The following is a 24,108-nucleotide window of genomic DNA, read 5'->3' on the forward strand; positions in this document are numbered from 1 at the left end:
GTATTCGTGTACATTCAGTGTAAGATGCTATGATGCCTGTTCACTATGTGGAACAGGCATCATTGCACATAGTGGAACATGCCTGTTCCGTTCTAAAAAAATTTTTGGTCATGTTTGTTGTTTGTTATTTGGTTTTTAGGAGCATTAGCAACTAAGGCCATATTGCTCCGGGATATGCAGTGGTCATTCCCTGACCTTTCCGCATCCTCCGTATTTGGTGGCGACGGGCTCGAACCTCGGTCTAATCAAGAAGCGTGTGCTACGCACTGCTGCTCCTTCCCACCTGGCTACGGAGGCGCCTTTTGGTCATGTGGTCACAAGTTAATGCCTAGTATTTACAGTGAATGAAGGTGAAATCATGTAGAGATATAGGATAGAAACAGATGACTCCAGCCCTTGGATAGCCAACAGCAGAGTATTGGAATAAATAGCCACACAAAGTTAAAAATACATGAACAAAGACGATAAAGCTTGTACTCAAGTTTCTGGTATCATATATCCCATCCACACTAGTGACAGTCCTAGAAATTTACAGGGCTGATACCAGTGAGGATGGGATGATACTAAATGCTAGTAATGAGCTAGTGAATAAAGGTTAAATTTGATAGTCTTCATTCATATGATTTAAACTTTTTGTGACTATATATTTTGCATTCTGGGCCATTAAGTTATCCAAAGGCAGGAGCTATCTACTTCTTTGCTAAATTTTTACCCAATTTTGCCTACATTCAGTATAAATGCTGGTCATTAATCTCTGATCACATGAATAAAAAATTTTTTTCACAAATTTGCAGAAAAATCACACACACACACACACACACACACACACACACACACACACACACACACACACACACACACACACACACACACACACACACACGGTCATTCAAATGGAAACTGCAAGAAGTGACATCCCCCTTAACCATCATTCAGTAGCCAAAAAAAGGTGATAACACCAATCTTGCACACCATGATAGTAGTGCAATGGTTTCCTCATATGAAGTCTGCTTTGACCTCTGGTGTTATGTTATTATGTGCTTGACAACAGATGTTGAATAAAATTCTCAACACTTTCAATGCCCTTCTTACATTTATTCGCCCACTTGTATACTTACCATTAATTTACGGATGCTTCATGGTGCTGCGTCAACATTCTACGATAAATTTCATAAGGTTTGTGCCACCATCCATGCAGCACGGGTGCCACACTTCAAAAATTGACTGTTTCCAAATGATGCCAGCAGATAGTTTTGTGGGCATTCATCATTGCCAACAGGATTTGAGTAACCTGGCACAAGATTATCATCAATTTTTGCATAATATGCATTTTATATACATTTTTCAGTTGAATGACCTATGTGTGTGTGTGCACACATGCATGTTTAGGTTTATATAGTACTAATATAAGGTGTACAGCTACTGTGTTTCTGTGAACCCAATACTAATATAAAGTGCACAGAAACACAGTAGCTGAGCTAATTACTTATTATGGATTTCCTGAAGAACAAGCTCAGTGCTCTGATTGATATGTTCTAAGTGCAGATTATGATTTTGTTATCCTTATTGAAACCTGGCTTCATGACGACATAGACATATCGCCTTTAACCACCAACCTTGGATATCAGTCTATTCTGGTGAACAGGAAAGATAGGAAAGGAGATGGAGTCTTAATCTCCCAGACAACAGCTCCCTCTTATCAAGTCTTGGGCATACTTTGGTAGCGATTTTGAGGCTGTTCTGGGCTGTTATCTAGTCAGTGTATTCCAGTTGCTAGTATGTGCAGTTTAATTACCCCACCCATTGCAGATCAATGCATTAGTAATTTTTCTGCCTGGCTCCTGACCTCTATCAAGTGCAACCAGAGAGTGATAATTCTCGGAGACTTCAACCTACCCCTGCCAGCTGCATCGAAGCTCCTTGATCAATTAACTGTGGATCTGTTGAATCTCAACATCCATTGCATCTATGTTCCCCCTCTCATGGAGAAGCCACATTACAGAGAATCTTTTCCAACCATGGGAGTGTTGAAGCAGTAATCAGTTCTAATTCGGTATTTCCCTCCAACCACAGGCCAACTGAAGCTTCTCTTGTCCTCGAGTCAAAGGAATGCTATAACCAACCAAACCGGGCGCCTCCGTAGCCAGGTGGGCAGGAGCAGCAGTGCTTAGCATGTGCTTCTTGATTAGACCGGGGTTCGAGCTCGTGCCCACCAAATATGGAGGGTGGAGAAAGGTCAGGGAAATGACCACTGCATATCCCCAGAGAAATATAGCCTTAGTTGCTAATGCTCCTAAAAAAAAACCAAATAACAATAACAAACCAACTGAAAAGATCAGAAAGGCTGTCTATGATCCAAAATGCTTAAAAATTGAAACGGCAATAGGTCTCTTTAGGTTCTACCCCTGGTGAACTCTCAGTGAAATCGATCTGGAGAAAGCTGTGTTTTGGCTTCAGAGATGGTTCTTTCATTGCTAGAGTGGCCATGTCAAGGGTATGCGTAATCTGCCCAACTCAAAGCCATGGTGGTCCAGTATTCTAATGCACCAATTTAAGGAAAAGCAACGACTACATGATCAATTCAAGAGATTACCCTCAGAAAGATCATACTTGGCATACTCAACAGCCAGAAATCCAGGAAGCAGGCTATCAACTCATTCATGGAGAAGAGGGTAGCTTGTGGCCAGCAATACTGGTCAGCCAATCATATCCAGTCAACAGAATTATCAGACCTGGCCAAATGGTGCAAGCATATAACCCAGTTCTTCAAAACAGACAGAGGAGCTGCAGACTTCCCCTGGAACAGCACCTACTACGACATAATTAATCTCATTAACGTGACACTTGGCAAAGAGGAGCTAATCAAGCCCATCAATGCCCTGTCTGACAAGAAAAAGATGGGAAGTGACTATTCACACCTTTTGCCTTAAAGTGACCTCCTACTTCAACAGCAATGGGCTGACAAAGTTGTATAACAGAATTTTACAACAGGGAGTCGTCCAAACAGCTTGGCTCAATTATAGTCACCCTCATATAATTCATATAGTCCAAAGATGCAAAATTTCAATTGCTATGTTCTTCATGCTGATTTTCTAGATCTGAAAGCGGACTCTGACTCAGTGCAAGTTAAGCCTCTTATATACCTCCTGGAGAACTACTACGGTTTCACAAGTAATGTCGCAAAGCTCCTCAGAAATCTATTAACCAAGAGGTTTCTTACCTTACAGCAAGGGAATAACTGCATCACAAAACAGGTGGAAGTCAGTATACCTAAAGGCAGATTGTTGTCAGCACTGCTATTTTCAGCAATATTTATTCCTTCATTGAATGAGTTACCTGCATTGATGGCTTACACTGACAATATTGAATGTTACCTCTCAAGCCCTGCTAACACCCCACCAGACTAGACAAAGGAATCATTAATTAACCTAACTGCCCTCTTCTGAATGGAATCAAGAAGACTGAGAGAGGTTTTGGGGGGGCACCACCCCAGATGTGGGAATAACATCCATGGTAGGGCGGATTTGCGATTTATACAGAGTGAACAGCTGTTTGGAAGAAAAGTAACGCCAAGAGCGAAAGAGAAAACATGTTTTTTAGATGCAGAGGAAGCAATATTTGTAATGTGCTTGTGCCAAGAGAGATTAGAAGTCAGGGTAATCCCCAAAAGAGATATATCATTTTGCCTAGAAATCGGAGTGTCACCAAAGATAAGCATTGGAGCAGAAGAATCATTTTTGCGAGATATAAGACAAGACTGAGTTTTAGAAGGGTTGAAATCAACTAAGTTGTCTTTGCTCCATTGGAGGAGAATTACCTGAAGATCGGCATTTAAGGAATTGGTAGCAGATTTTCGAGAAGTTGAAGCTGATTGAGCAGGGCAAGGTTTCTCAAAATGGAAAGTGAAATGCAATGTGCTATCATCGGCAAAACTATGGATAGGATTTCCAGTCAATGGAAGAAGGTCATTAATATACAAGAGGAAAAGAGTGGGGGAAAGAACTGAACCTTGGGGGACACCGGCATTAGTGGAGAAGTTAGAAGACAGAGAGCCATCTACCATTACCCTCAGTGAGTGATCAGAGAAAACTGGATAACCAATTACAAAAAACAGTTGGCAAACCATAAGATGGAAGCTTGTTTAGAAGACCTTTATGCCGGAGATGATCGAAAGCCTTTGGGATTCCATGAGCAACTCCTTGTGTTTCACCAAACTTTTCCATTGAATTTGTCCATAAATGGGTAACATAAGCCAGAATATCACCAGTGGATCGACACTGACGGAAGGTTTCTAGGTAGTTTAAGAGTTGGCGGTTAACTGATTTCTCCATTACTTTAGAAAGAGTATTAGTAATTGCAATGGGACAAATATTGGATGGGAGGGATTTGTCACCCTTTTTGGGAACTGGCTGGATATGAGCAAATTTCCAAGCAGAAGGAAAAACACTTTTGGAATAAGAAAATGAAAAAAGACGAATATATCTTATTAAGATTATAAAAATATGACCTACTTTTGTTTTTTTTTTTTTTTTAAATACCTTACTTTTGCTTTTAAATACTCACTTTAGAAAATTTACAACCTGAAAAGGATCACTGTTTTTCAATATTAAGGTGAATAAATAAATACAATGATACACCTCAAATTGAAAATATACGAAAATTTCATTAAGTACAATAGAAAATAACATTTACTGAACCAAACTTAACATTTAAAGAGATGATTTAAGGCTGGATATTCTTAGAATACTGTTCAAAACTTGGTCGAAAATTTGTGACACCAATTCTCAACACAGAATGAAGATCCTCATCTGTTATTTATTTGATTTCATGCATGAAAAAAATTGCAAACAAACATATGTTGATCTGAACAAAGAAGCCATTTTCATGGCATTTTCTTATATTAGTGGAAAATCTTCAGATGGGAGAGCCTTGTAGAATTGAAGTATTTTTTTTTCACAGTCCATATACTTTTTTTGAACCATGTTTTGCATTGAAGATCAATAATTTCTAGTTGCAAGCTGGGATTGCAGTTTTCAGCCATAAGAAGTAAATGGATTCATTCTCAAACAAGCTTATGCCTTTTTCATGGGATCTTATATCAGCAAATCGACTCTCAAACCTCATCAAAAACTAACTGTAATAATCAGAAGCAACAGTTCTTTGGAAATATGTGTTTCTTTTTAGCTTGAAATAACATCACTGCAACCTAGGAACCACTAGTTGGCAGTGATCACAGTGTGTGCTGATTTGGAATTTACTGAAAGGTGTAACTAACATCAGGGGTAAAGGGAATGGTTTTTGCTTTCATAAAGGTGACTACAGTGGTCTTGAACAGATTTTAAATTCCATAGAATGGGATCAACTGATGATGTTACCAACAGCAAATTCTAAATGGAAGTATTCAAGGAATTAATCTTGGAAGCTACTAGGCTTTTCATTCCAACAAAGAAATACTGCTCAGGGTTCGGGCCTAAATGGATGCAGATGAACTAATGAGACTGATGATAAAGAAGAAAATCCATGGGATGCATATAAGTTATCAGGCAACACAGAAGCCTATGGTAAATATAAGCTAGTCTGTAATCAGGTCACAAAGGAGATTAAGCAAGAAAAGGCAGATTATAAGAAATCTTTGGCAAAGGATGCAAAGAAAAACAGAAAAGACTTCTTTACTTATATAAAGTCTAGAAGGAAGGGGATGAATCAGGTTGGCCCAATTAATATCAATAGTTTGACTGTTGATGATCCTGCTCAGGTAGCTGACAAACTGAATAAATATTTTGCATCTACATTCACATGAGGAGATATTCAGGGAGGGGAATGCCAGAAGTTTATCAAACTCTGGCAGGGAGCTAAATGATTTTATAATAACTGAGAGCAAAGTGGAGGAGAAATTGTTGAAATTAAACATGAGAAAAGCACCTAGGGTGGATGGGATCTATCCAGTTATATTAAAGAAGGCAGGATACCTCCTTTAATATAACCCTTAGCTATAATTAGGAAAGCTTCCTTGGACTCAGAGGAGGTCCCCATGGACTGGAGATGTGCAAATATATCCCCAATTCACAAAGGGGAATTGAAGGGTGACATGAATAATTACAGACATCAGTTTAATTTCTATTCCGGAAAAATTAATGGAGGCACTGGTTAAAGAAGCACTGCAGGATCATCTAGACAAGACTGCAGTTATAGTTCACACAAAACACATGGGTTTGTTAAGGGGAAGTCTTGTCTGGCCAATTTGATTGGATACTATGATGTGGTTACGAAGGAACTGGATGCAAAAAAATAATTTTGATATCATATACTTGGATTTTAGGAAAGCTTTTGATACTGTTGAACTTGGAAAATTACTATACAAATTGGAGGAGTATGGCATTAAGGGAAAATTGCTGCTATGGATAAAGGGATAGTTGAGTGCAGAGGCGAACTGGCCATAAGACTTACCATGGAAACCCCAGTGGGCCAGAGGTCGATGGAGGCCAGTGTGGTTTCGGCCATAAATATGAATATAAACGTTAGAATGAGGCTATTACAAGCTTTCCCGGTAAGAATTTTTGACCCAGTCCACTCTGGTTCAGTGGGAGAAGACAGATAGTGGTAGTCAATGGACACTGTTTTTGTGGACTAATGTTATTAGTGAAGTCCCCCAGAGTTCAGTGTTGGGCCCATTGTTGTTTTCTGTATTTATTAAGGATATTAATGAAAGTTGGCAAGGTTGTTAATGACACTAATGACAGTATGCTACTGCAACAGGGTTTAGAAAAATTGGGCAGATGGGCTGAGAGGTGGCAACTGAAGTTTAACATTGACAAATGTAAAGTACTGTATATGGGTAGCAGTAACCCCAGAGTAACGTATCAACTGTGTGGTACTGCAGTCAGGGTAGTGGAGAATGAAAAAGACCTGGGGATAATTGTGCAGTCAGATATGTTTTTTGAGCAGTGCAGACAATCTGCAAGAGTAGCTCATGGTGTCTTGTCAATGATATACAGGAATTTTTCTAGCGGGGATAAGGAGGTGATTATCCTCTTGTATAAGACAATGGCCAGGCCACACCTGTATACAGGTCTGGAGGCCTAATTTTAGGAAGGATGTAGGGCTGCTAGAACGAGTACAGAGAAAGGCAACAAGATTGGTGAATGGAACAAAGGGTGGTTACTTTTATGAAGAACGGCATAAGTTCTGCAAATTGCAGTGTCTGGAGACTAGGCACCTGCGAGGTGATCTGATTGAGGTGCATAAAGATTTGAATGGTTTGAGCATGCTCAATGCTGATGGGATTCTTCCTCTTGCTCAGAATAATCACCTGAGAGGGCATAAATTCAAATTGAGGAAAGACAGTTGTAGAATAGATGTGCAGAAGTTTGCCTTTAGCCAGCGGGTGATTGATTGCTGGAACAAACTTCCACCTGTTGTTGTGGAAGTTGAGAACTTAAATAAATTCAAGGCAGAACTAGACAAACATTTCAAGTGAATGGATAGATGAAATGGGAAGGGTTTTTTTGTTTTTTAGGTGATGCTGTATAAGCTTGCTTTCTTGCATCATATTCCTCTACTAATGCTAACATACAAAGTGAACTAAATTGTCTCACTCAATTTGGGATTTAAATAATAACTACTTATTCTGAAATGATTTGATGTCACCATACAAATCAAAGACCAATTTTCCTTTCCCTTGTAGATTTAAATCAAGAACATTTAAATTACTAGAAATGTCTGTAAGAACTGCAAGATCAAGCAGTCACTCTATATTTCATAGTTGTGTTATTAGTTTCTGTCATAAAAATATCAATTTCATGATGCAGTTTAAAGAAACAATATAACACTTTGCCACGACTAAGCCATCTCTCACTGCACTATTGTAAAATTACATCTTCGTATTCAGCATCAATTTCTAAAAGAAACTGTTGAAACATATGATGATTAAGGCCCTATGATATAAAATTTACAGTTGAAATAACCACATTCACGTTATGTTGGAGATCCAATAATTTCCCACAGACAGCTTCTTGATGCACAATGCAGTGAATTCCAACCTGAGGTCCAGCTCCAATATCTATCATTTTCTTGGTTATTCTTTCTATAAGTCCAATGTTTTCACCAATCATATTTTTTGCAACACCAGTTGTGACTCCTACCAGGTTTTTAATCTTTAATCCTAACTTTTCAAAAAGATTTTCACTTGTAGTTGTTGGGTGGATACTCCATAGATAAGCTAAACCTTCAAATGGTACAAAATTATCATTAATTCCACGTATGAAGACAAGGAGTTGAGCTGTGTCATTTACATCAATACAGTTATCCAGTGCCATACTAAAATATTTCATTTGTTTTATGTTTTCCAAAAGTCCTTGGAACAAATTCTTTCCAATATTTTCTACTCTTTGCATAAGTGTCAAGACAAACTAATGTCTTTTATCACTGTTCATTTCTCCGGAAAAAATTTATTTCACAACTTTTAACAAATTCACCATGGCTGAACAGTTTACTTTCAAAAGCAAACATACAACTTAATAACTGCCACTTACAGCAGATAAATTTCTTAACTGATACGTTTTCATGGTGTTTTTGTTGTTTTCTTAATTTGTTTTGTAAACTGAACACTTCTTTTTGTATCACTCCTTTATATTGATCATAAGATTTATGCTGGAGTCAGTGTCATTCTAAATTACATTCTTTAAAAACTTAAAAAACACAAAACACACTGCTTTTTCATCATACTCAAATAAAGAAAGTCTTCAGTCCACCTTTGATTAAAAAAATTATACTCCAAATCGACTTTCCTCTTTCAGAACATTTTTAAGGATGATTTTTTAATTCAATACAAATTAATAATAATTCAATGCAATGAACAAGCTATATCAAAATAGTAGAATTTCACAATATGAAAAGATTAATACATATATAACTGTATTTAGTGTACACATGACTGCACTGGCCTACATGTACACATTTGATACAAGTCGAGCTCAACGCTTGGATGCCAGTATATACAGTGGCACGACTCTCTAAAATGCTGTTTTAGTTCGCTTTCGACGCAGGATGTAGGTTGGACACCATTGCACTAGTTCAGTGGTTTTCAACCAGGGTGCCGCAACAACATTCTTGGGGTGCCGTGTAATTTGGGTTTAAGTTACTTAAAGTTATTATTATTATTTTGAAATTTATATATTTATTTCATTATAAAAAGGGTACAATATAAAGGGTACAGTACAATATCCATTGTACCGTATCTTTTTAATTTTGTGGTGATCTATAATTGATCTTTATTCAGTACCCCTATATAAAGAATAAAGTTATTATATATAGGTATATATTAAAAGGTTGAAAACCACTGTGTTATGTATTTATTTTGGCCTAGGGGTGCTGTGAAAAAATTACTGGGACAGTAAGGGCACCGTGAACCGAGAAAGGTTGGGAACCTCTGCACTAGTTGATCTGAATGCCTCCTACAGAGTTACCAATAGGTTTGGTCTGGTGGACTACCTAGTGGCTGGCCTGCAAACACCATTTTAGAGCCATACTCTCAAAATGTAAGGAAGACTGATCTCTCCATGATGTCCACATAACCTCAAAGGACATCAATCATATACATGATGGAAGAGATGGGGGGGGGGAGTTGCTGGAACTTTGCTCTTGAAACTAAGCATGGGTTCCATCACTTCAAGCCTCCAATAAACAAAGTAGTGGTAATGCACCAGTTGATGAGAATCTTCTATCACCTAGTACTGCTTGAACGCAGAAGTGCGGAATACCTCCATGTGATGTGGGTACCACACCTTGACCCCTGCTTACATTGGTTCACACCTGGTTGTCACCTTCAGTATCCTGGTTGCTATATTTCAGGACTTGCATATGGAGATTATACCTAGGGTTAATAATGGTCCCACCATTGATAAGGTACAAGCAGAGGATTTGTTTGCCACAGAACGACTGGACTTTGCTGAAATTCAGTCAACTTGATGTGAGTGTCACCTGAGCATCAGTTCCATCAGACTCCCAGGTGGTAAGCCTGGTCCTTAACAGTCTCCCCAACATTGGAAGGTGGGTTGCCTCTGCAGGGGTGTCCCTTCTTGGTGGAAGTCTTCCTTGCATCAACCTGAGCTTACCCTCCCAGATAAGCTCAGGTGATGCAAATGTTTGTCCCAACAGAGAATCTAATTCTTACTACCTGCCCCGGCTCTCCACACCTGTTATGGCAACCAGGGGTCAATGGTGTTCCATGGACCCATAGGCTAAGAAGCCAAATTAACAGCATAACACTACATATAACTCACACTATCTGGCCTTTAAGAGTATTGTATTCAACACAACAGAACTGATCGTGGAGTTGTAGGAAATCACCAGTGCCTCTTGACCCTAAACATTATATACTATGTGTAAGGATAGTAATTAGTCTCTCAATTTTACAATTTTTCGGCTTATTTAACATGCACAGATTCCTGGTTTTTATATATTTCAGTACTACTACCACCATCATTTCACTCTAATAATACAAGCAGTTGGTGATATTCAGGATATTAAATTTAGGAGAAAAAATATAATATTTCACATTTGCATTCAAATATGTACAGTGATCACAATTTTTAATTTTAACAATGGCATTATAAATTACCAATAGAATATTTATAATTAAATTAAAAACAGCCTTAACTACATTATATCACTCATTCACTCACGTGTGTGTGTGTGTGTGTGTGTGTGTGTGTGTGTGTGTGTGTGTGTGTGTGTGTGTGTGTGTGTGTGTGTGTGTGTGTGTGTGTGTGTGTGTGTGAAATATATAATGTAGTATTACACATATATGTATGATATAATGTACATTCTCTCTCTCTCTCTCTCTCTCTCTCTCTCTCTCTCTCTCTCTCTCTCTCTCTCTCTCTCTCACTTCCCAGACATGTATATGCAACAGGTGGTCAACCCATAATAACTTACAGGGGGAACCCTACTTCCCCTGCCTGAGATCAGCTAACTGCAGCCCCTAACTGAAGAAGCCTTGGAAATTCCAGTCTACAACAGGACTTGAACCCAAACTTGGTTCAAGAACAGAGTTGGAAGGGGAAAAGTGATGTCTTAATGCTAGACTTAAATATCCATACAATCACACGAATTGAAAAAATGGAAGTTGAGAAAAATTAATAAAGGAAAAGGAAAGCCAGCTCAACACTGAAGGCCTCAATTTTAAGGAGAGGTGAAATTGGAATGGATAAGAGGACAAGGTTAGTCAAGGACACAAATGCACATTCTTAACTGAAGGATTTCAGTTCTGCAAACTGTTGTGGTTGTAAACCAGATACCTGTGAGGAAACCTGGTTAAAGTGTTTAAATCTTTGAATGAATTGGGGAAATTAAATGCTGATGGTGTCCTAACTCTTCCTCAGACAACACTCATAAGGAGACAAACTTAAACTGAAAAAAAGATAGATATGCAAAAATTAGTTTTCAGCCAGAGAATAATTGATTGTTTTCATAAGCTTCTATCGTGCATCTCATCTGCTTGAATGCAAATTTCCATTTTGCAACCATTCTTTTTCAATTTAAATTATGTTCTTGTGTGTGATCTGAGAAAGAGTAATGATGCCAAGAGTATTTAGTTTACTTAACCCTTTTAAAACCATAAATAGTTCAATTAGGTGGCCACACAGATGACTATATACTTTCCAGAAACTAAAATTTACAGTACAGTCATTTTTAGTAAGAAAAGCCTTTTGTGCCAACAACTAACCTTGTTCTTCTCTGCAGCATGTCCAACAGATCCATATCCTTCAAATAAGGAGGACAGAGATCTGTTGGATATACTCAAATACTGCATACAGGTTTGGAAAACCTGTATGCAGTATTTGAGCAGCGAGTGGTCGGTCAAGTTTATACCTGTTCAGTTTCACCTACATAACAATGGACATGGCATGCAAAGAACACTATGCCTCCCAAATTTTGTTTCCATCTCAAGAAAACATCAGCTGAAGCATATGAAATGTTAAAAGAGGCTTAAGATAAATGTGTGTTTCCACATAGTACAGCTCGCAGGTTGTTTAGAATGTTTAAAGATGAACTTGATTCAATGATAAAAATCAGTGGTACTGGAGGTGAATGTTACCACAGAAACCATAAACACTGCTTCTGTAATCATGAGAGAGATCATCACATAACAGTAAGGCAACTGGCAGATACTGAAAATATCAATAGGAAGCACACGCAGTCACCCATGTTTCTGCACGATGGAATCCAAGAGACACCTAAGCAATGGCAAGTTTGTAGAAGTTTGTCAGAAGCTGTAACAAATGATTACTAAAGATGGTGAGGTTCTGCACAATGTGATAAGGGTGGATGAGACATAGCTACATCATGTCTCATTTGGTGTCATCACCAACACCAAAAAAAGCAAAAGTTGTGGCTTCTACACTAAAGGTTATGGTCATCTCTTTTTTTTTTTTTTTTTTTACATTCAAGGAATAGTTTACCAGCATGTTGTGCCATGTTACAAGATCTTACTACATATCTGTACTGCACACTTTGCAGGACCACATGCATCACAAATAACCACAAATGCATGCAAGTGGGTGGATGATGCATCTCAACAATGTGAAACCTCACATTATTCATACTGTCATTGAGTACTTAGTCAGCATTAATGTCAAATGTGTTCCTCATTCGTCCTACAATTTTTTTATTTCCAAAGTTAAAGAAGATACTCTGAAGAAACATTTCCAATCATCAGAGAATATTGCAAAGACATGTAAAGAAGTTGTATATCACTGGCAGAACCCTATGAACATTTCTAGCTTTGTTGTTATTTGGTTTTTAGGAGCATTAGCAACTAAGGCCATATTGCTCAGGGGATATGCAGTGGTCATTCACTGACCTTTCCGCATTCTCCGTATTTGGTGGTCATGGGCTCGAACCCTGGTCTAATTAAGAAGCGTGTGCTACGCACTGCTGCTCCTGCCCACCTGGCTACGGAGGCGCCGAACATTTCTAGTAGCCTGTTAGTACTACTCAGACAATTTCATGTTGCATATATTATCCCTGGTTCTTTTTCATACACCACTACTTCGAGTTTGATACTGCCCAAATGGTAAGCTATTGTGGGATTACTGCTACCCAAGTATGTGGTTAATGTTGATAAACACAAAATGATGGATTATAAAAAATTTACTACCACCCATGCTTTAATATTGACAAATGCAAGGTGATGGACCAAAAAAAAAAAAAAAAAAAAAGTGATTCATCACTAAAAGTTAGACATAGAATCCATCACAGAAAATTATTGCTACCGACCTGTGTCGGTAGCAATAATTTTCTGGGTAGCATTCTTTGTAGTAGTTTTCAACAGCCTTTAAAACTACACAATTACTGCTAAATATCCTCTAGATCACCATTTCTCGATTTGTGGGTTGCAGAAAAATCTGTGTGGGTCCTGAAATTTTCAAAAAAGTACTAAAATATAATGTATAATAATAGTTAAAAGTACTATTTTTTTTTTTTTTTTTTACAGTTTAGATGGGCCATGTTAGAGAAACACTGTTCTAGGTAGTACATCACAACTGGCTTGTGGTTTCCTTCTTTCTTCTCCAATGAAGCTTCTATCCAATGCATATTTTGGCATGCATTGGATAGAAATTTTGTCTACCTTAGCATATGTTGGCATTACAAGAATGAAAAAGTGAGATGAACCTATGTGATTTCTATTAGTCTTTTCCTTGGTTCAACTCTTGTTTTAAATCTCCTGATCATAATTACTTGCTGAGATTGTGTCACTGAAATTATTCTTGTAAGAGTGAAATCTTTTATTTTCAATTCTGTTCTACACTCTCATCCTTTATCTAAACCAAGGTTTCACAAAAATGTGCTAAAATTGTCAAGATAAGAATAAAGCATATCACAATTGGCTTCTAAGAAAATCTGTATTTTAATTTTCTTCCTGCATAATAGTTCACAACAGTTGTAAATAAGTTACTAATAAATATAAACATGATTCTGAAAAGTCCAAAAGTAGAAAACTTGCCTCTTTTCCTATGGATCTCTTGACAAAGCCACTACTGGCTGGAGCTTCAGTCAATCCATACTTCAACTCACATTACATATTTACAATTGCATAAAGCTGACTTATTAGCATCTTACTTTTTTATTAGCACATTGCACTGGCAATCCTGATAAATCTTGACACATCGAACATATCCCATTCAATGATTCCCTTGGTTTTCCCAAGGGTAAAAGATCAGAAGAAAATTAAACAATCATGATACCAAGAAGTCTGGAAGTACTGATTGGATTTCTCCTTTGTCTTTAACACCTCTGTTCCAGAATTAATTCCTATTTGTGTATTTTTCCCACTTTTATTTCACTGCTGTTTTTCATTCTGAATGTAAATTTCTTATATGCAGCCAATTCCTAAACAAAGAACAAACTTTCCCCTTCCAATTATCATCCTCTTGCACTTATTCCAACCTTTTTAAAGCGATGGGGAACAGCAACTGCTAACTCTATCTTGAAGCCTATCTGATTAAAATCACTGTAATGGATTCTGTCTCTTAGTGTTAGTCCAATGGGAATATTTTGTTCTTTCACTCACTCTTTTCCTTCTGTAAGTTAATCATATCTGTCTACTGACTAGAAATCCTATTCAAAGTTTTCCTAATGGTAGCACATTACATTATACTTTTCAGTTCAAAAAACTCTGGTCTTCACAAACTGTTACAATTTCTATATCAGCCATCAGTTAATCCCTTCGCAAGTGAGTTTACCAAACATTAGCATTAGTAGAGGAATATGATGCAAGACAGCAAGCTTATACAGCATCCGCCAAAAAAAAAAAAAAAAAAAAAAAATCCCATTTCACACATCCATTCACTCCAGTTTTTTGAATTTATTTAAGCTATCAACTTCCATGCAGGTGGAAGTTTGTTCCAGCAATCAACTATCTGCTGGCTAAAGGCAAATTTTCGCATATCTATTCTACAACAACTGTCTTTCCTCAATTTGAATTTATGCCCCCTCAAGTTTGTAATCTGAGCAAGAGGAAGAATCCCATCAGCATTGAGTCTGCTCAACCCATTCAAGGCCTTATACACCTCAAACAGATTACCTTGCAGGTGCCTAGCCTCCAGATGCTGCAATCCACAGAACTTAAGCCTTTCTTGGTAAGAGCACTCCTTCGTTTCCCCTCACAAATCTCGTTGCCCTTCTCTGTACTTGTTCTAGCAACTCTACATCCATCCTAAAATGAGGCCTCCAGACCTGTACACAGTACTCAACATGTGGCCTAACCATTGCCTTATACAAAGGGATCTCAGGCATAGATGGCAAGGTTTTTCCAGGAGACATAGATGACTATGGTAGATATAAGCTAGTCTGTAATCAAGTCACAAAGGAGCTTAGGCAAGAGAAGGCAGACCTCCTTATCCCAACTAGCACAATTCCTGTATATCATTGACAAGACCGCATGACCTGCTCTTGCAGACTGTCTGCACTGGTCAGAAAACTTCATATCTGACACTGCACATCTGTTTAATTATTATTATTAAACATGTGTGAGTTCGCAGAATTAAGTTTCCACTACTGGCTGATCTTTTAAAAAATTGTAAAAATGAAAACTTTGCTCATTAATGCTTTTCAATAATAATTTATTCTTATTTTGATTACCCAACATTACAGTGAAATTACTGGGGGGGAAAAATCAAATCATAATTTTTTTAAAAATGAAAAAAATTATTTAAAAACTCAGTTGTTTAAATTTTTTTTCAATGCAGTAATAACCACCATATCTATTTATTTATCACTTTGTTTAAATTTAATCAACTTCTGGATCTGAATTCCACAAATTCCAGATTTTTAAAATCAAAATCAGACAACAATAAGCCAACAGTTATTCAATTACCTCTGATTTTCAAAGCTATTTTTGTGCTGCTATCTTTAAAAGTGTCTACTATTAGTTGGAAACTTAAATAAGAAATGGCAATACACGCAAAGATTTCAAGACAATCTGTATGTTAGCTAAGTCACCTAGTGAGATTGGCAAAAAGGCATCCATATGAAGAAAGACTTCAAATATATGGGTTGCCCAGCTTGGAAACTAGGCACCTTAGAGGAGACTTGATTCAGGTGTTAAGGCTCTTAGAGGCAAAAGTAAAATGAATAAGGACGACATTTTCAGTTATAAACGATTCTAGAATTAGGGGCCATAAATTCAAGTCACACGGGGAGATGTTTAGACCGGATTTTCAGGAAGTTTTATTTTAGCCAGCGAGTTATAAATTACTGGAATAAATTACCTATATGGGTGGTAAAAGCTGACAGTTTGGGGAAATTTAATGGTCAGTTGGATAGTTACCTATGGGAGGAGGGAAACACATAAGTTGTCTATTTCCCTTTCTTTTATTATTTATTTTAAGTTTTTTATTATTATTATTATTTCTCTTTTTTTATTATTTGTTTTTTATTATTATTTAATTCTTCTTTTTTCTTTTTTTTGGCCAGTGCAGCATAAGCCTTAGGCTTCCTTGTACCATATGGTCATTACTAATACTAACACATTATTTGATATTTAAAAATGCAAATATACATATGTACTCCTGAGAGGGTTAAATGCCGATCTCTTGATAATCCACCAGTGAAAAGAAGTCATTATTTTCAATGTCTAAAGCTGTCTTGTCTTATTTCTTGGGGGGGAGGGATGCTGCTCCCATGCTTATCTTCAGTAACACTCAGATTTCTAGACAAGATGTCTACTGGTGATAATTCTGACTTCAACTTTCTTGGCATAATATGTATTACAAATACTGCTTCTGCTGCATAAAAAAAAACACACACAATACTATTTGTCTCATCATTTTAATGTCATCATTGTTCATTAACCAGCAAAAACAAGATTTAAATGTGGATCAAGTTCCATATTTGATTTTACTTCAAGTTTAACTATACAGCTGGCTTCCAGATGACTATACCTTTTCTGTTCATTGAAAATGAATTCAAGAACCAGATACCTTAGATGAAAATTTATGGAACAAGAAAAATGTAAATACCGAGGCTGTAATATGAAATTTTATATCACAGAATATGTTTATTTAGAATTCATTCCCTATTCTGTTAACATGTTATTTCCCCTAGTCGCCGCCCCTGCATTTTCAAATGCAGAGAGGTTTACTTTGAAGTTGAACAGACTGTTGTTCACATAAGATTACTGGAAGAAGGAGAACAAATTAATTTAAGCAATGAAGAAAAAGATCATAATTAAGAAGAGTACAGGCAGGCCTCGCTTAACGCGAGTTCGATTAACACGGTTTTCAGTTACCGCAATTGGAAAAAATGATACCACTTTTTACTTTACGCGATTCAAATTTCCAGTTAACGCGATCTTTTATTTCTGATAGTTGAAAAAGATTCGAATCGCGCACTAAATGTCTGACTGCCAATAAACAAGCGTTTGTCCGCTTCCCGCCTCAGTGTGTTCCATCAACTAAGTAGACGTGTTACTTGTTTGTCTCCACCTAATAAAGTCACGTGCAGACGTATTTAAAAATTCTAATTTTCTACCCCTGTTAATTATGGATAAAAGAAAGAGTGAAAAACGTGATTGTAATAAAAAAAAAACGAAAAGTTATTACTTTAGCTGATAAACTTGAAGTTATTAAAAAACATGAACGTGGTGCAAACCATGCGAAAATCGTAAGAGATCTAGGATACAGTGAGTCTACCGTACGAACTATCTTGAGCCGTAAGAACGAATATAAAGAGAAAGGTAAAGTTTCATCATCTTCTTTTGTCTTACAAAATACCAGAAACAGAACTCTAATAATGATTGAAATGGAAAGTCTTTTATCAATTTGGATAGAAGATTGCAATCAAAAAAGAATTCCATTATCTAAGGACAATATTCAGAGCAAAGCTATTAACCTTTTTACTAAGCTCAAAGAAACAAAATATCAAGGGGAGACTGAAATGTTTGTTGCTAGTTCAGGGTGGTTTGGACGTTTCAAAAATCGAGCACGACTGCATAATGTTAAAGTAACAGGGGAAGCTGCTAGTGCTGATGAAGATGCTGCAGCCAAATTTCCTGCAGAATTGCAAAAAATTATTCAGGATGCTGAATACGACGATCGGCAAATATTTAATGTAAACGAAACGGGCGTATTTTGGAAACGGATGCCAACTAAAACTTATTTGGCTGCAAATGAAGCCTCACAACCTGGGTATAAAGTCTCAAAAGATCGACTAACACTTTTATTAGGAGGTAACGCTGAAGGTGATTTTAAATTGAAACCCATGCTTGTGTACCGTGCACAAAATCCTAGGGCTTTAAAAGGATACAGCCATCACACTCTTCCAGTCATTTTTCGTTCAAATAAAAAAGCATGGATGACCAAAGCCCTATTTGAAGACTGGTTTACGTCTTATTTCTGTCCAACAGTTGAAGCCTATTGCAAGAAAAATAATCTTACTTTTAAAGCTCTGTTGCTTTTAGATAATGCACCTGGACATCCTTCTGCACTTGGTGACTTAAATGAAAATGTGAAAGTTGTTTTTTTACCGGCGAATACGACTTCGTTATTGCAACCCATGGACCAGGGGACGATTGCAACTTTCATGGCTTACTATCTCCGCAGAACCTTTGCACAGGCACTTGAAGCTATAACAGGAGATAATGTAATTTCTGTACCAGAATTTTGGAAAAAATATAAAATACGATTGGCCATTGAAAACATTCATGCAGCATGGGAAGAAGTGACAGCCAGCAATATGAGAGCAGTTTGGAAGCATCTTTTACACCGCACAAACGATTTTACTTGCTTCAAAGATGCAGTTCAAAAAGTTATTGAAGACATAACTAATATTGGTAATGAACTTGGTTTCAAAGGCTTGGATGCGGCTAACGTTCGAGAATCACTGAATTCGCATTTAGAACAGCTAAGTGACAATGATCTCCTTCAAATAGAGCAACAGCGTGCGCACGAAGAAGCTGAAGAAAAAGAGTGTGAGCCAGATGAAAATGTTACCTCAAAGGAGATAACGGTAAAAGAACTAGGCGAAATCTTTCGTATCGCAGAGAACCTTAAACAAAAGGTAATGGATGTTGATCCTAACATCGAAAGAAGCATGTTATTTCGCCAGGGCTTAGAGAAGCTTGTTGTCGGCTATCGGAAATTGTATGATGAAAAAACGAAAGCCAAAACTGTTCAAACGACTGTGTTCAAATATTTCTGTAGCAAATAGTTAGTTTCTCCCTTATATATTTTGAACAATAAACATTTAATTCTATAATTTTTATTATCTTTTACATGGCATGCAGTTAAAAAGTTATTTAAAAGTTATTTAAAATTCTTTATGGACATTCCAGAAGGTCAAGTATCAATTATAATTTTTCCTATTGGTTATGATATTCGATTAACGCGTTTCCGTTTTGCGCAATGCACTTGCGGGACGAATTAATCGCGTTAATCGAGGCCCGCCTGTATATACACTTCTATTTACACCTTTCATACAGTTAAAATAAAGGACAAGCAGAGCTAGTAATGAAAGTGATAGTCAGGTAATAAATTTTTAAAAATTTATTAGCTGACTGTGCAAAACAGTCACCTAATAAACATATTTTTTGCACAAACAAAATATGTGCAAAAAAAAAAGTATTTAAAAATTTAATACTTACACAATTGGCTTAACAAAGTCTTCTTTATTTTTCAATTGAGCAGGGGGAACAGAATCCCACTTAAAGTGTAAACCCCAATTAAATCCACCTCTAACAATAGGAGATGCTGTATATTCAAATGTATCAGCATTGATGATATCAATTATAGGACAGGTTACTGTTGTACGATTACTCTTAATACGATCTAGAAGTGGCTCTAACCAACCCTGATTTACTTCACAGTGACTGTCAAGAAAGACTAATACCTAAAATGCAAAATATAATACAGCGCACAAATTAATATCATAAAATTCTGAACTATAATGATTTTAAATCTTTGATTTTAAAAAATAGAAGCTGTCAAACAAAAGCTCTAATTGTACAGGGTGATTCAAAGGTCATACTTCATTATAAATACTACAAACTAATATTTCTTTTTTGTTTCAGAGCTAAAAAATGGCTGACAAATTATTTAAGGGTGACAGAATGAACTTAGTGTTTATGTATAGGATACCAAGTGCTACACACCATTCAGTTGCTGAAGAATTTAACATCCAGAATCCACACAGACTCCAATTGATCATTCAACCATTGGACAACTAATAAGCTGTTTTAAGGAAACCAGAAGTACTGCTGATTGTCCTTGAAGTGGGAGACCAAAAAAGAGATTACAATGATGATGAAACATCAGTGATTGTATTGACACAGCTTGCAAACTGGAAAGATTGTGCAAGGCATAAGGGGTAGAATTTTTTTTTTTTTTTCAGCCTGGTCTGTACTCGTTAAAAGGAGAGACTGCTTCTACAGGGATGGGATACACTTAAATAGAAAAGGTGCAAGAATATTTTCTGATGCTATCGATGCAGTGTTAGGTGGGTCGGAAAACTGCTAGCTTGGGGGGATACAAGGACTAATAGATTAACAGTAGCCACTGGCAGAGGTGAAAGCGATTCTTGTACTGCTTCTATTGGAATGAGCAGAAGCTTGGAAAACAAGCTGCGGGATATTTCAGAGACTGCTGGGAGTCATTGCGGTACAAGTAAACACATGGGTTGTGTTAGGGTAGCTAAGAATAGGAACACGTGCATGTATACTTGCGTGTACACCAATGCTAGGAGTTTGGTAAATAAATTTGATGAATTTGAGGTATTGCTCAAAACATCAAAGGCAGATATTGTGAGGATTTCAGAGACGTGGTGTCACACAGATATAAGGAATGCAGAACTGGAATTTGGGGAGTACAATGTCTACAGAAAGGATAGACAGGATAGGAAGGGAGGAGGGGTTATGCTATTAGTTAAGAAATACATAAAATCCAAGGAAGTGAAGCCAGTCGACATCGCTGGACAGTGCAGTGTCGAGTTAGTTTGGTGTGACATAAGCATTGAGAGTAGGAGTGTGCTATAGGCCTAATGACTCTGATGAGTATAATAAGAAACCGTTCAGGGAAATAGAGTGGGCCAGTAAACCAGAGAGTCTTATAATGGGGGATTTTAATTTCATAGATACTGACTGGAATTTGTGGGTTGATCACTCACACACTAGCAAGGCTTTTGTGGATTTATTGGATGATTGTTTTCTACATCAGCATGTTTGGGAGGTAACTAGAGGGAGTAATACTCTTGATTTGATTATCGGTAGTGATTCTTCATGCATTAAGAATCTGCAGATAAAGGAACCACTAGGTGGCAGTGATTACAGTGTGCTGAAGTGGGATTTTAGCATTAGTAGAGGCATTTGATGCAATAAAGCAAGCTTATGCAGCATCAGCCAAAAAAATAAATAAATAAATAAATAAATAAAAAATAACCACTTCCACTTCACCCCTCTGTTTGTTTGAAATACCTGTCCAGCTGAGCCTTAGACTTATTTAGGCAATCAACTTCAACGACAAGGGATGGAATTCTATTCCAGCAACCAACCACCCGCTGGCTAAAGGCAAATTTCCTCAGGTCTATCCTACATCTGTCTTTCCTCAATTTGAATTTATGCCCTCTCAGGTTATTATTCTGAGCAAGAGGAAGAATCCCATCAGCACTGAGCATGCTCAAACCATTCAAGGCTTTATACACCTCAATCAGATCACCTCGCCGGTGCCTACTCCCCAGACACTGTAATTTGCAAAACGTAAGCCTTTCTTCGTAAGAGTACCCCTTTGATCCATTCACTAATCTTGTTGCCCTTCTCTGTACTCGTTCCAGCATCTCTACATCCTTCTTGAAATGAGGCCTCCAGACCTGTATACAGTACTCTAGGTGCGGTCTGACCATTGCCTTATACAAGGGAATAATCACCTCCTTATCCCTGCTAGAAAAATTTCTATATATCATTGACAATAAACCATGAGCTACTCTTGCAGCCTGTCTGCATTGCGCAGAAAACTTCATATCTGCCTGCACAACCACCCCCAGGTCCCTTTCATTCTCTACCACTGTCAGTGTAGTACCACAGAATTGATACGTTGCTCTGGGGTTGCTGTTTCCCATATGTAGCACTTTACATTTGTCAATGTTAAACTTCATTTGCCACCTCTCAGCCCATCTGCTCAACCTTTCCAGATCCTGTTGCAGCAGCATAGTGTCAGTAGTGTCCTTGACAACCCTGCCAACCTTCGTATCGTCTGTATATCAAGCTTGGACATTAAGCTTGATATACCATCATCAATATCATTTATAAATACAGAAAACAATAATGGACCCAATACTGAACCCTGAGGGACTCCACTAATAACATCAGTCCACGATGAGCAGTGTCCATTGATTACCACTCTCTGTCTTCTCCCCCTCAACCACCCCTTCATCCATAGCAGCAATTTGCCTCCAATTCCACACCGCTCCAATTTGTGCAGCAGTCTTCCATGTGCAACAGTATCAAAAGCCTTTCTACGATCCAAGTATATAATATCAAAGTTATTCCCTGCATCCAGTTCTTTTGTGACTGCATCATAGTATCCAATCAAATTGGTCAGGCAAGACTTCCCCTTAACAAAACCATGCTGTGTCTGAGCTATAACTGAAGTCTTGTCTAGATGATCCTGCAGTGCTTCTTTAACCAGTGCCTCCATTAATTTTCCAGGAACAGAAGTTAAACTAACAGGTCTATAATTATTTGTGTTGCCCTTTGATCCTCCTTTGTGAATTGGGGTTATATTTGCACATCTCCAGTCCATGGGTACTTCCCCTGAGTCCGAGGAAGCTCTCATAATTATGGCTAAGGGTTTGCTTACTTCCTTTGCTGCTTCCTTTAATATAACTGGATAGATCCCATCCACCTCAGGTGCCTTTCTTGTATTTATCTTCAACAATTTCTCCTCCACTTTACTCTCAGTTATTACAAGATTCTCTAGTTACTACAAGATTCTCTTACTGCCAGAGTTGAATACACCTCTGGCATTCCCCTTGCTGAATAACTCCTCATGTGTGAATGTCGATGCAAAATATTCATTCAGTTTGTTAGCTACCTGAGCAGGATCATCAACAGTTGGCCCATCGATATCAAGTGGACCAATCTGATTCATCCCCTGCCTTCTAGAGTTTACATAAGTAAAGAACTCTTTGCTGTTTTTCTTTGCATCCCTTGCCAAACATTTCTCGTAATGTGCCTTCGCCTGCCTAACCTCCTTTGTAACTTGGTTACAGATCAACTTGTATCTATCATAGGCTTCTGTGTCACGTTTTAATTTGTATGTATCCCATGCATTTTTCTTCTCTGCCATATGTCTCATCAGTTCATCTGACATCCACTTAGGCCTAAACCTTGAACAATATTTCTTTGTTGGTATGTAAAGCCTAGTAGCTTCCAAGATAAGTTCTTTGAATGCTTCCCATTTTGAATTTGCTGTTGGTAACATCATCAGTTGGTCCCACAGTACAGAATTTAAATACTGTCTCAGTCCATCGTAGTCGCCTCTACGAAAGCAATAACCCTTCCCTTTACCCCTTAATGGTAGTTACCTCTTTGAGTAAATCCCATTTCAGCACACTGTGATCACTGCCACCTAGTGTTTCATTTACCTGCAGATTCTTAGTGCATGAAGAATCATTACTGATAATCAAATCAAGAGTATTACTCCCTCTAGTTGCCTCACGAACATGCTGATGTAGAAAACAATCATCCAATAAATCCACAAAAGCCTTGCTAGTGTGTGAGTGACCAGCCTCCACATTCCAGTCAATATCTGGGAAATTAAAATCCCCTATTATAAGACTCTCTGATTTACTGGCCCACTCTATTTCCCCGTACAGTTTCTTATTATACTCATCAGAGTCATTAGACCTATAGCACACTCCTACTCTCAATTTTGATCTCCCAATGCTTATGTCACACCAAATTGACTCGACACTGCACTGTCCAGCAATGTCGACTGGCTTCACTTCCTTGGATTTTATGTATTTCTTAACTAATAGCATAACCCCTCCTCCCTTCCTATCCTGTCTATCCTTTCTGTAGACATTGTACTCCCCAAATTCCAGTTCTGCATTCCTTAT

At 37.6% G+C, this 24,108-nt stretch overlaps 1 protein-coding gene across 1 annotated transcript in view; it reads right to left on the reverse strand.

The window, feature by feature from the left end:
* Positions 1-24,108, reverse strand: part of Pgant35A (polypeptide N-acetylgalactosaminyltransferase 35A) — a 165,344-nt gene that overhangs the window by 82,266 nt on the left and 58,970 nt on the right. Inside the window, exon 4 of the mRNA XM_090383032.1 lies at positions 19,643-19,887. Within this exon, the coding sequence (XP_090239158.1) occupies positions 19,643-19,887 (245 nt within the window). The remainder of the gene's footprint in view (positions 1-19,642; positions 19,888-24,108) is intronic.

Source organism: Mastigoproctus giganteus, chromosome 10 (assembly GCF_048544385.1).
Source record: "Mastigoproctus giganteus isolate SK-2022 chromosome 10, ASM4854438v1, whole genome shotgun sequence".
Lineage (NCBI taxonomy): Eukaryota > Metazoa > Arthropoda > Arachnida > Uropygi > Thelyphonidae > Mastigoproctus > Mastigoproctus giganteus.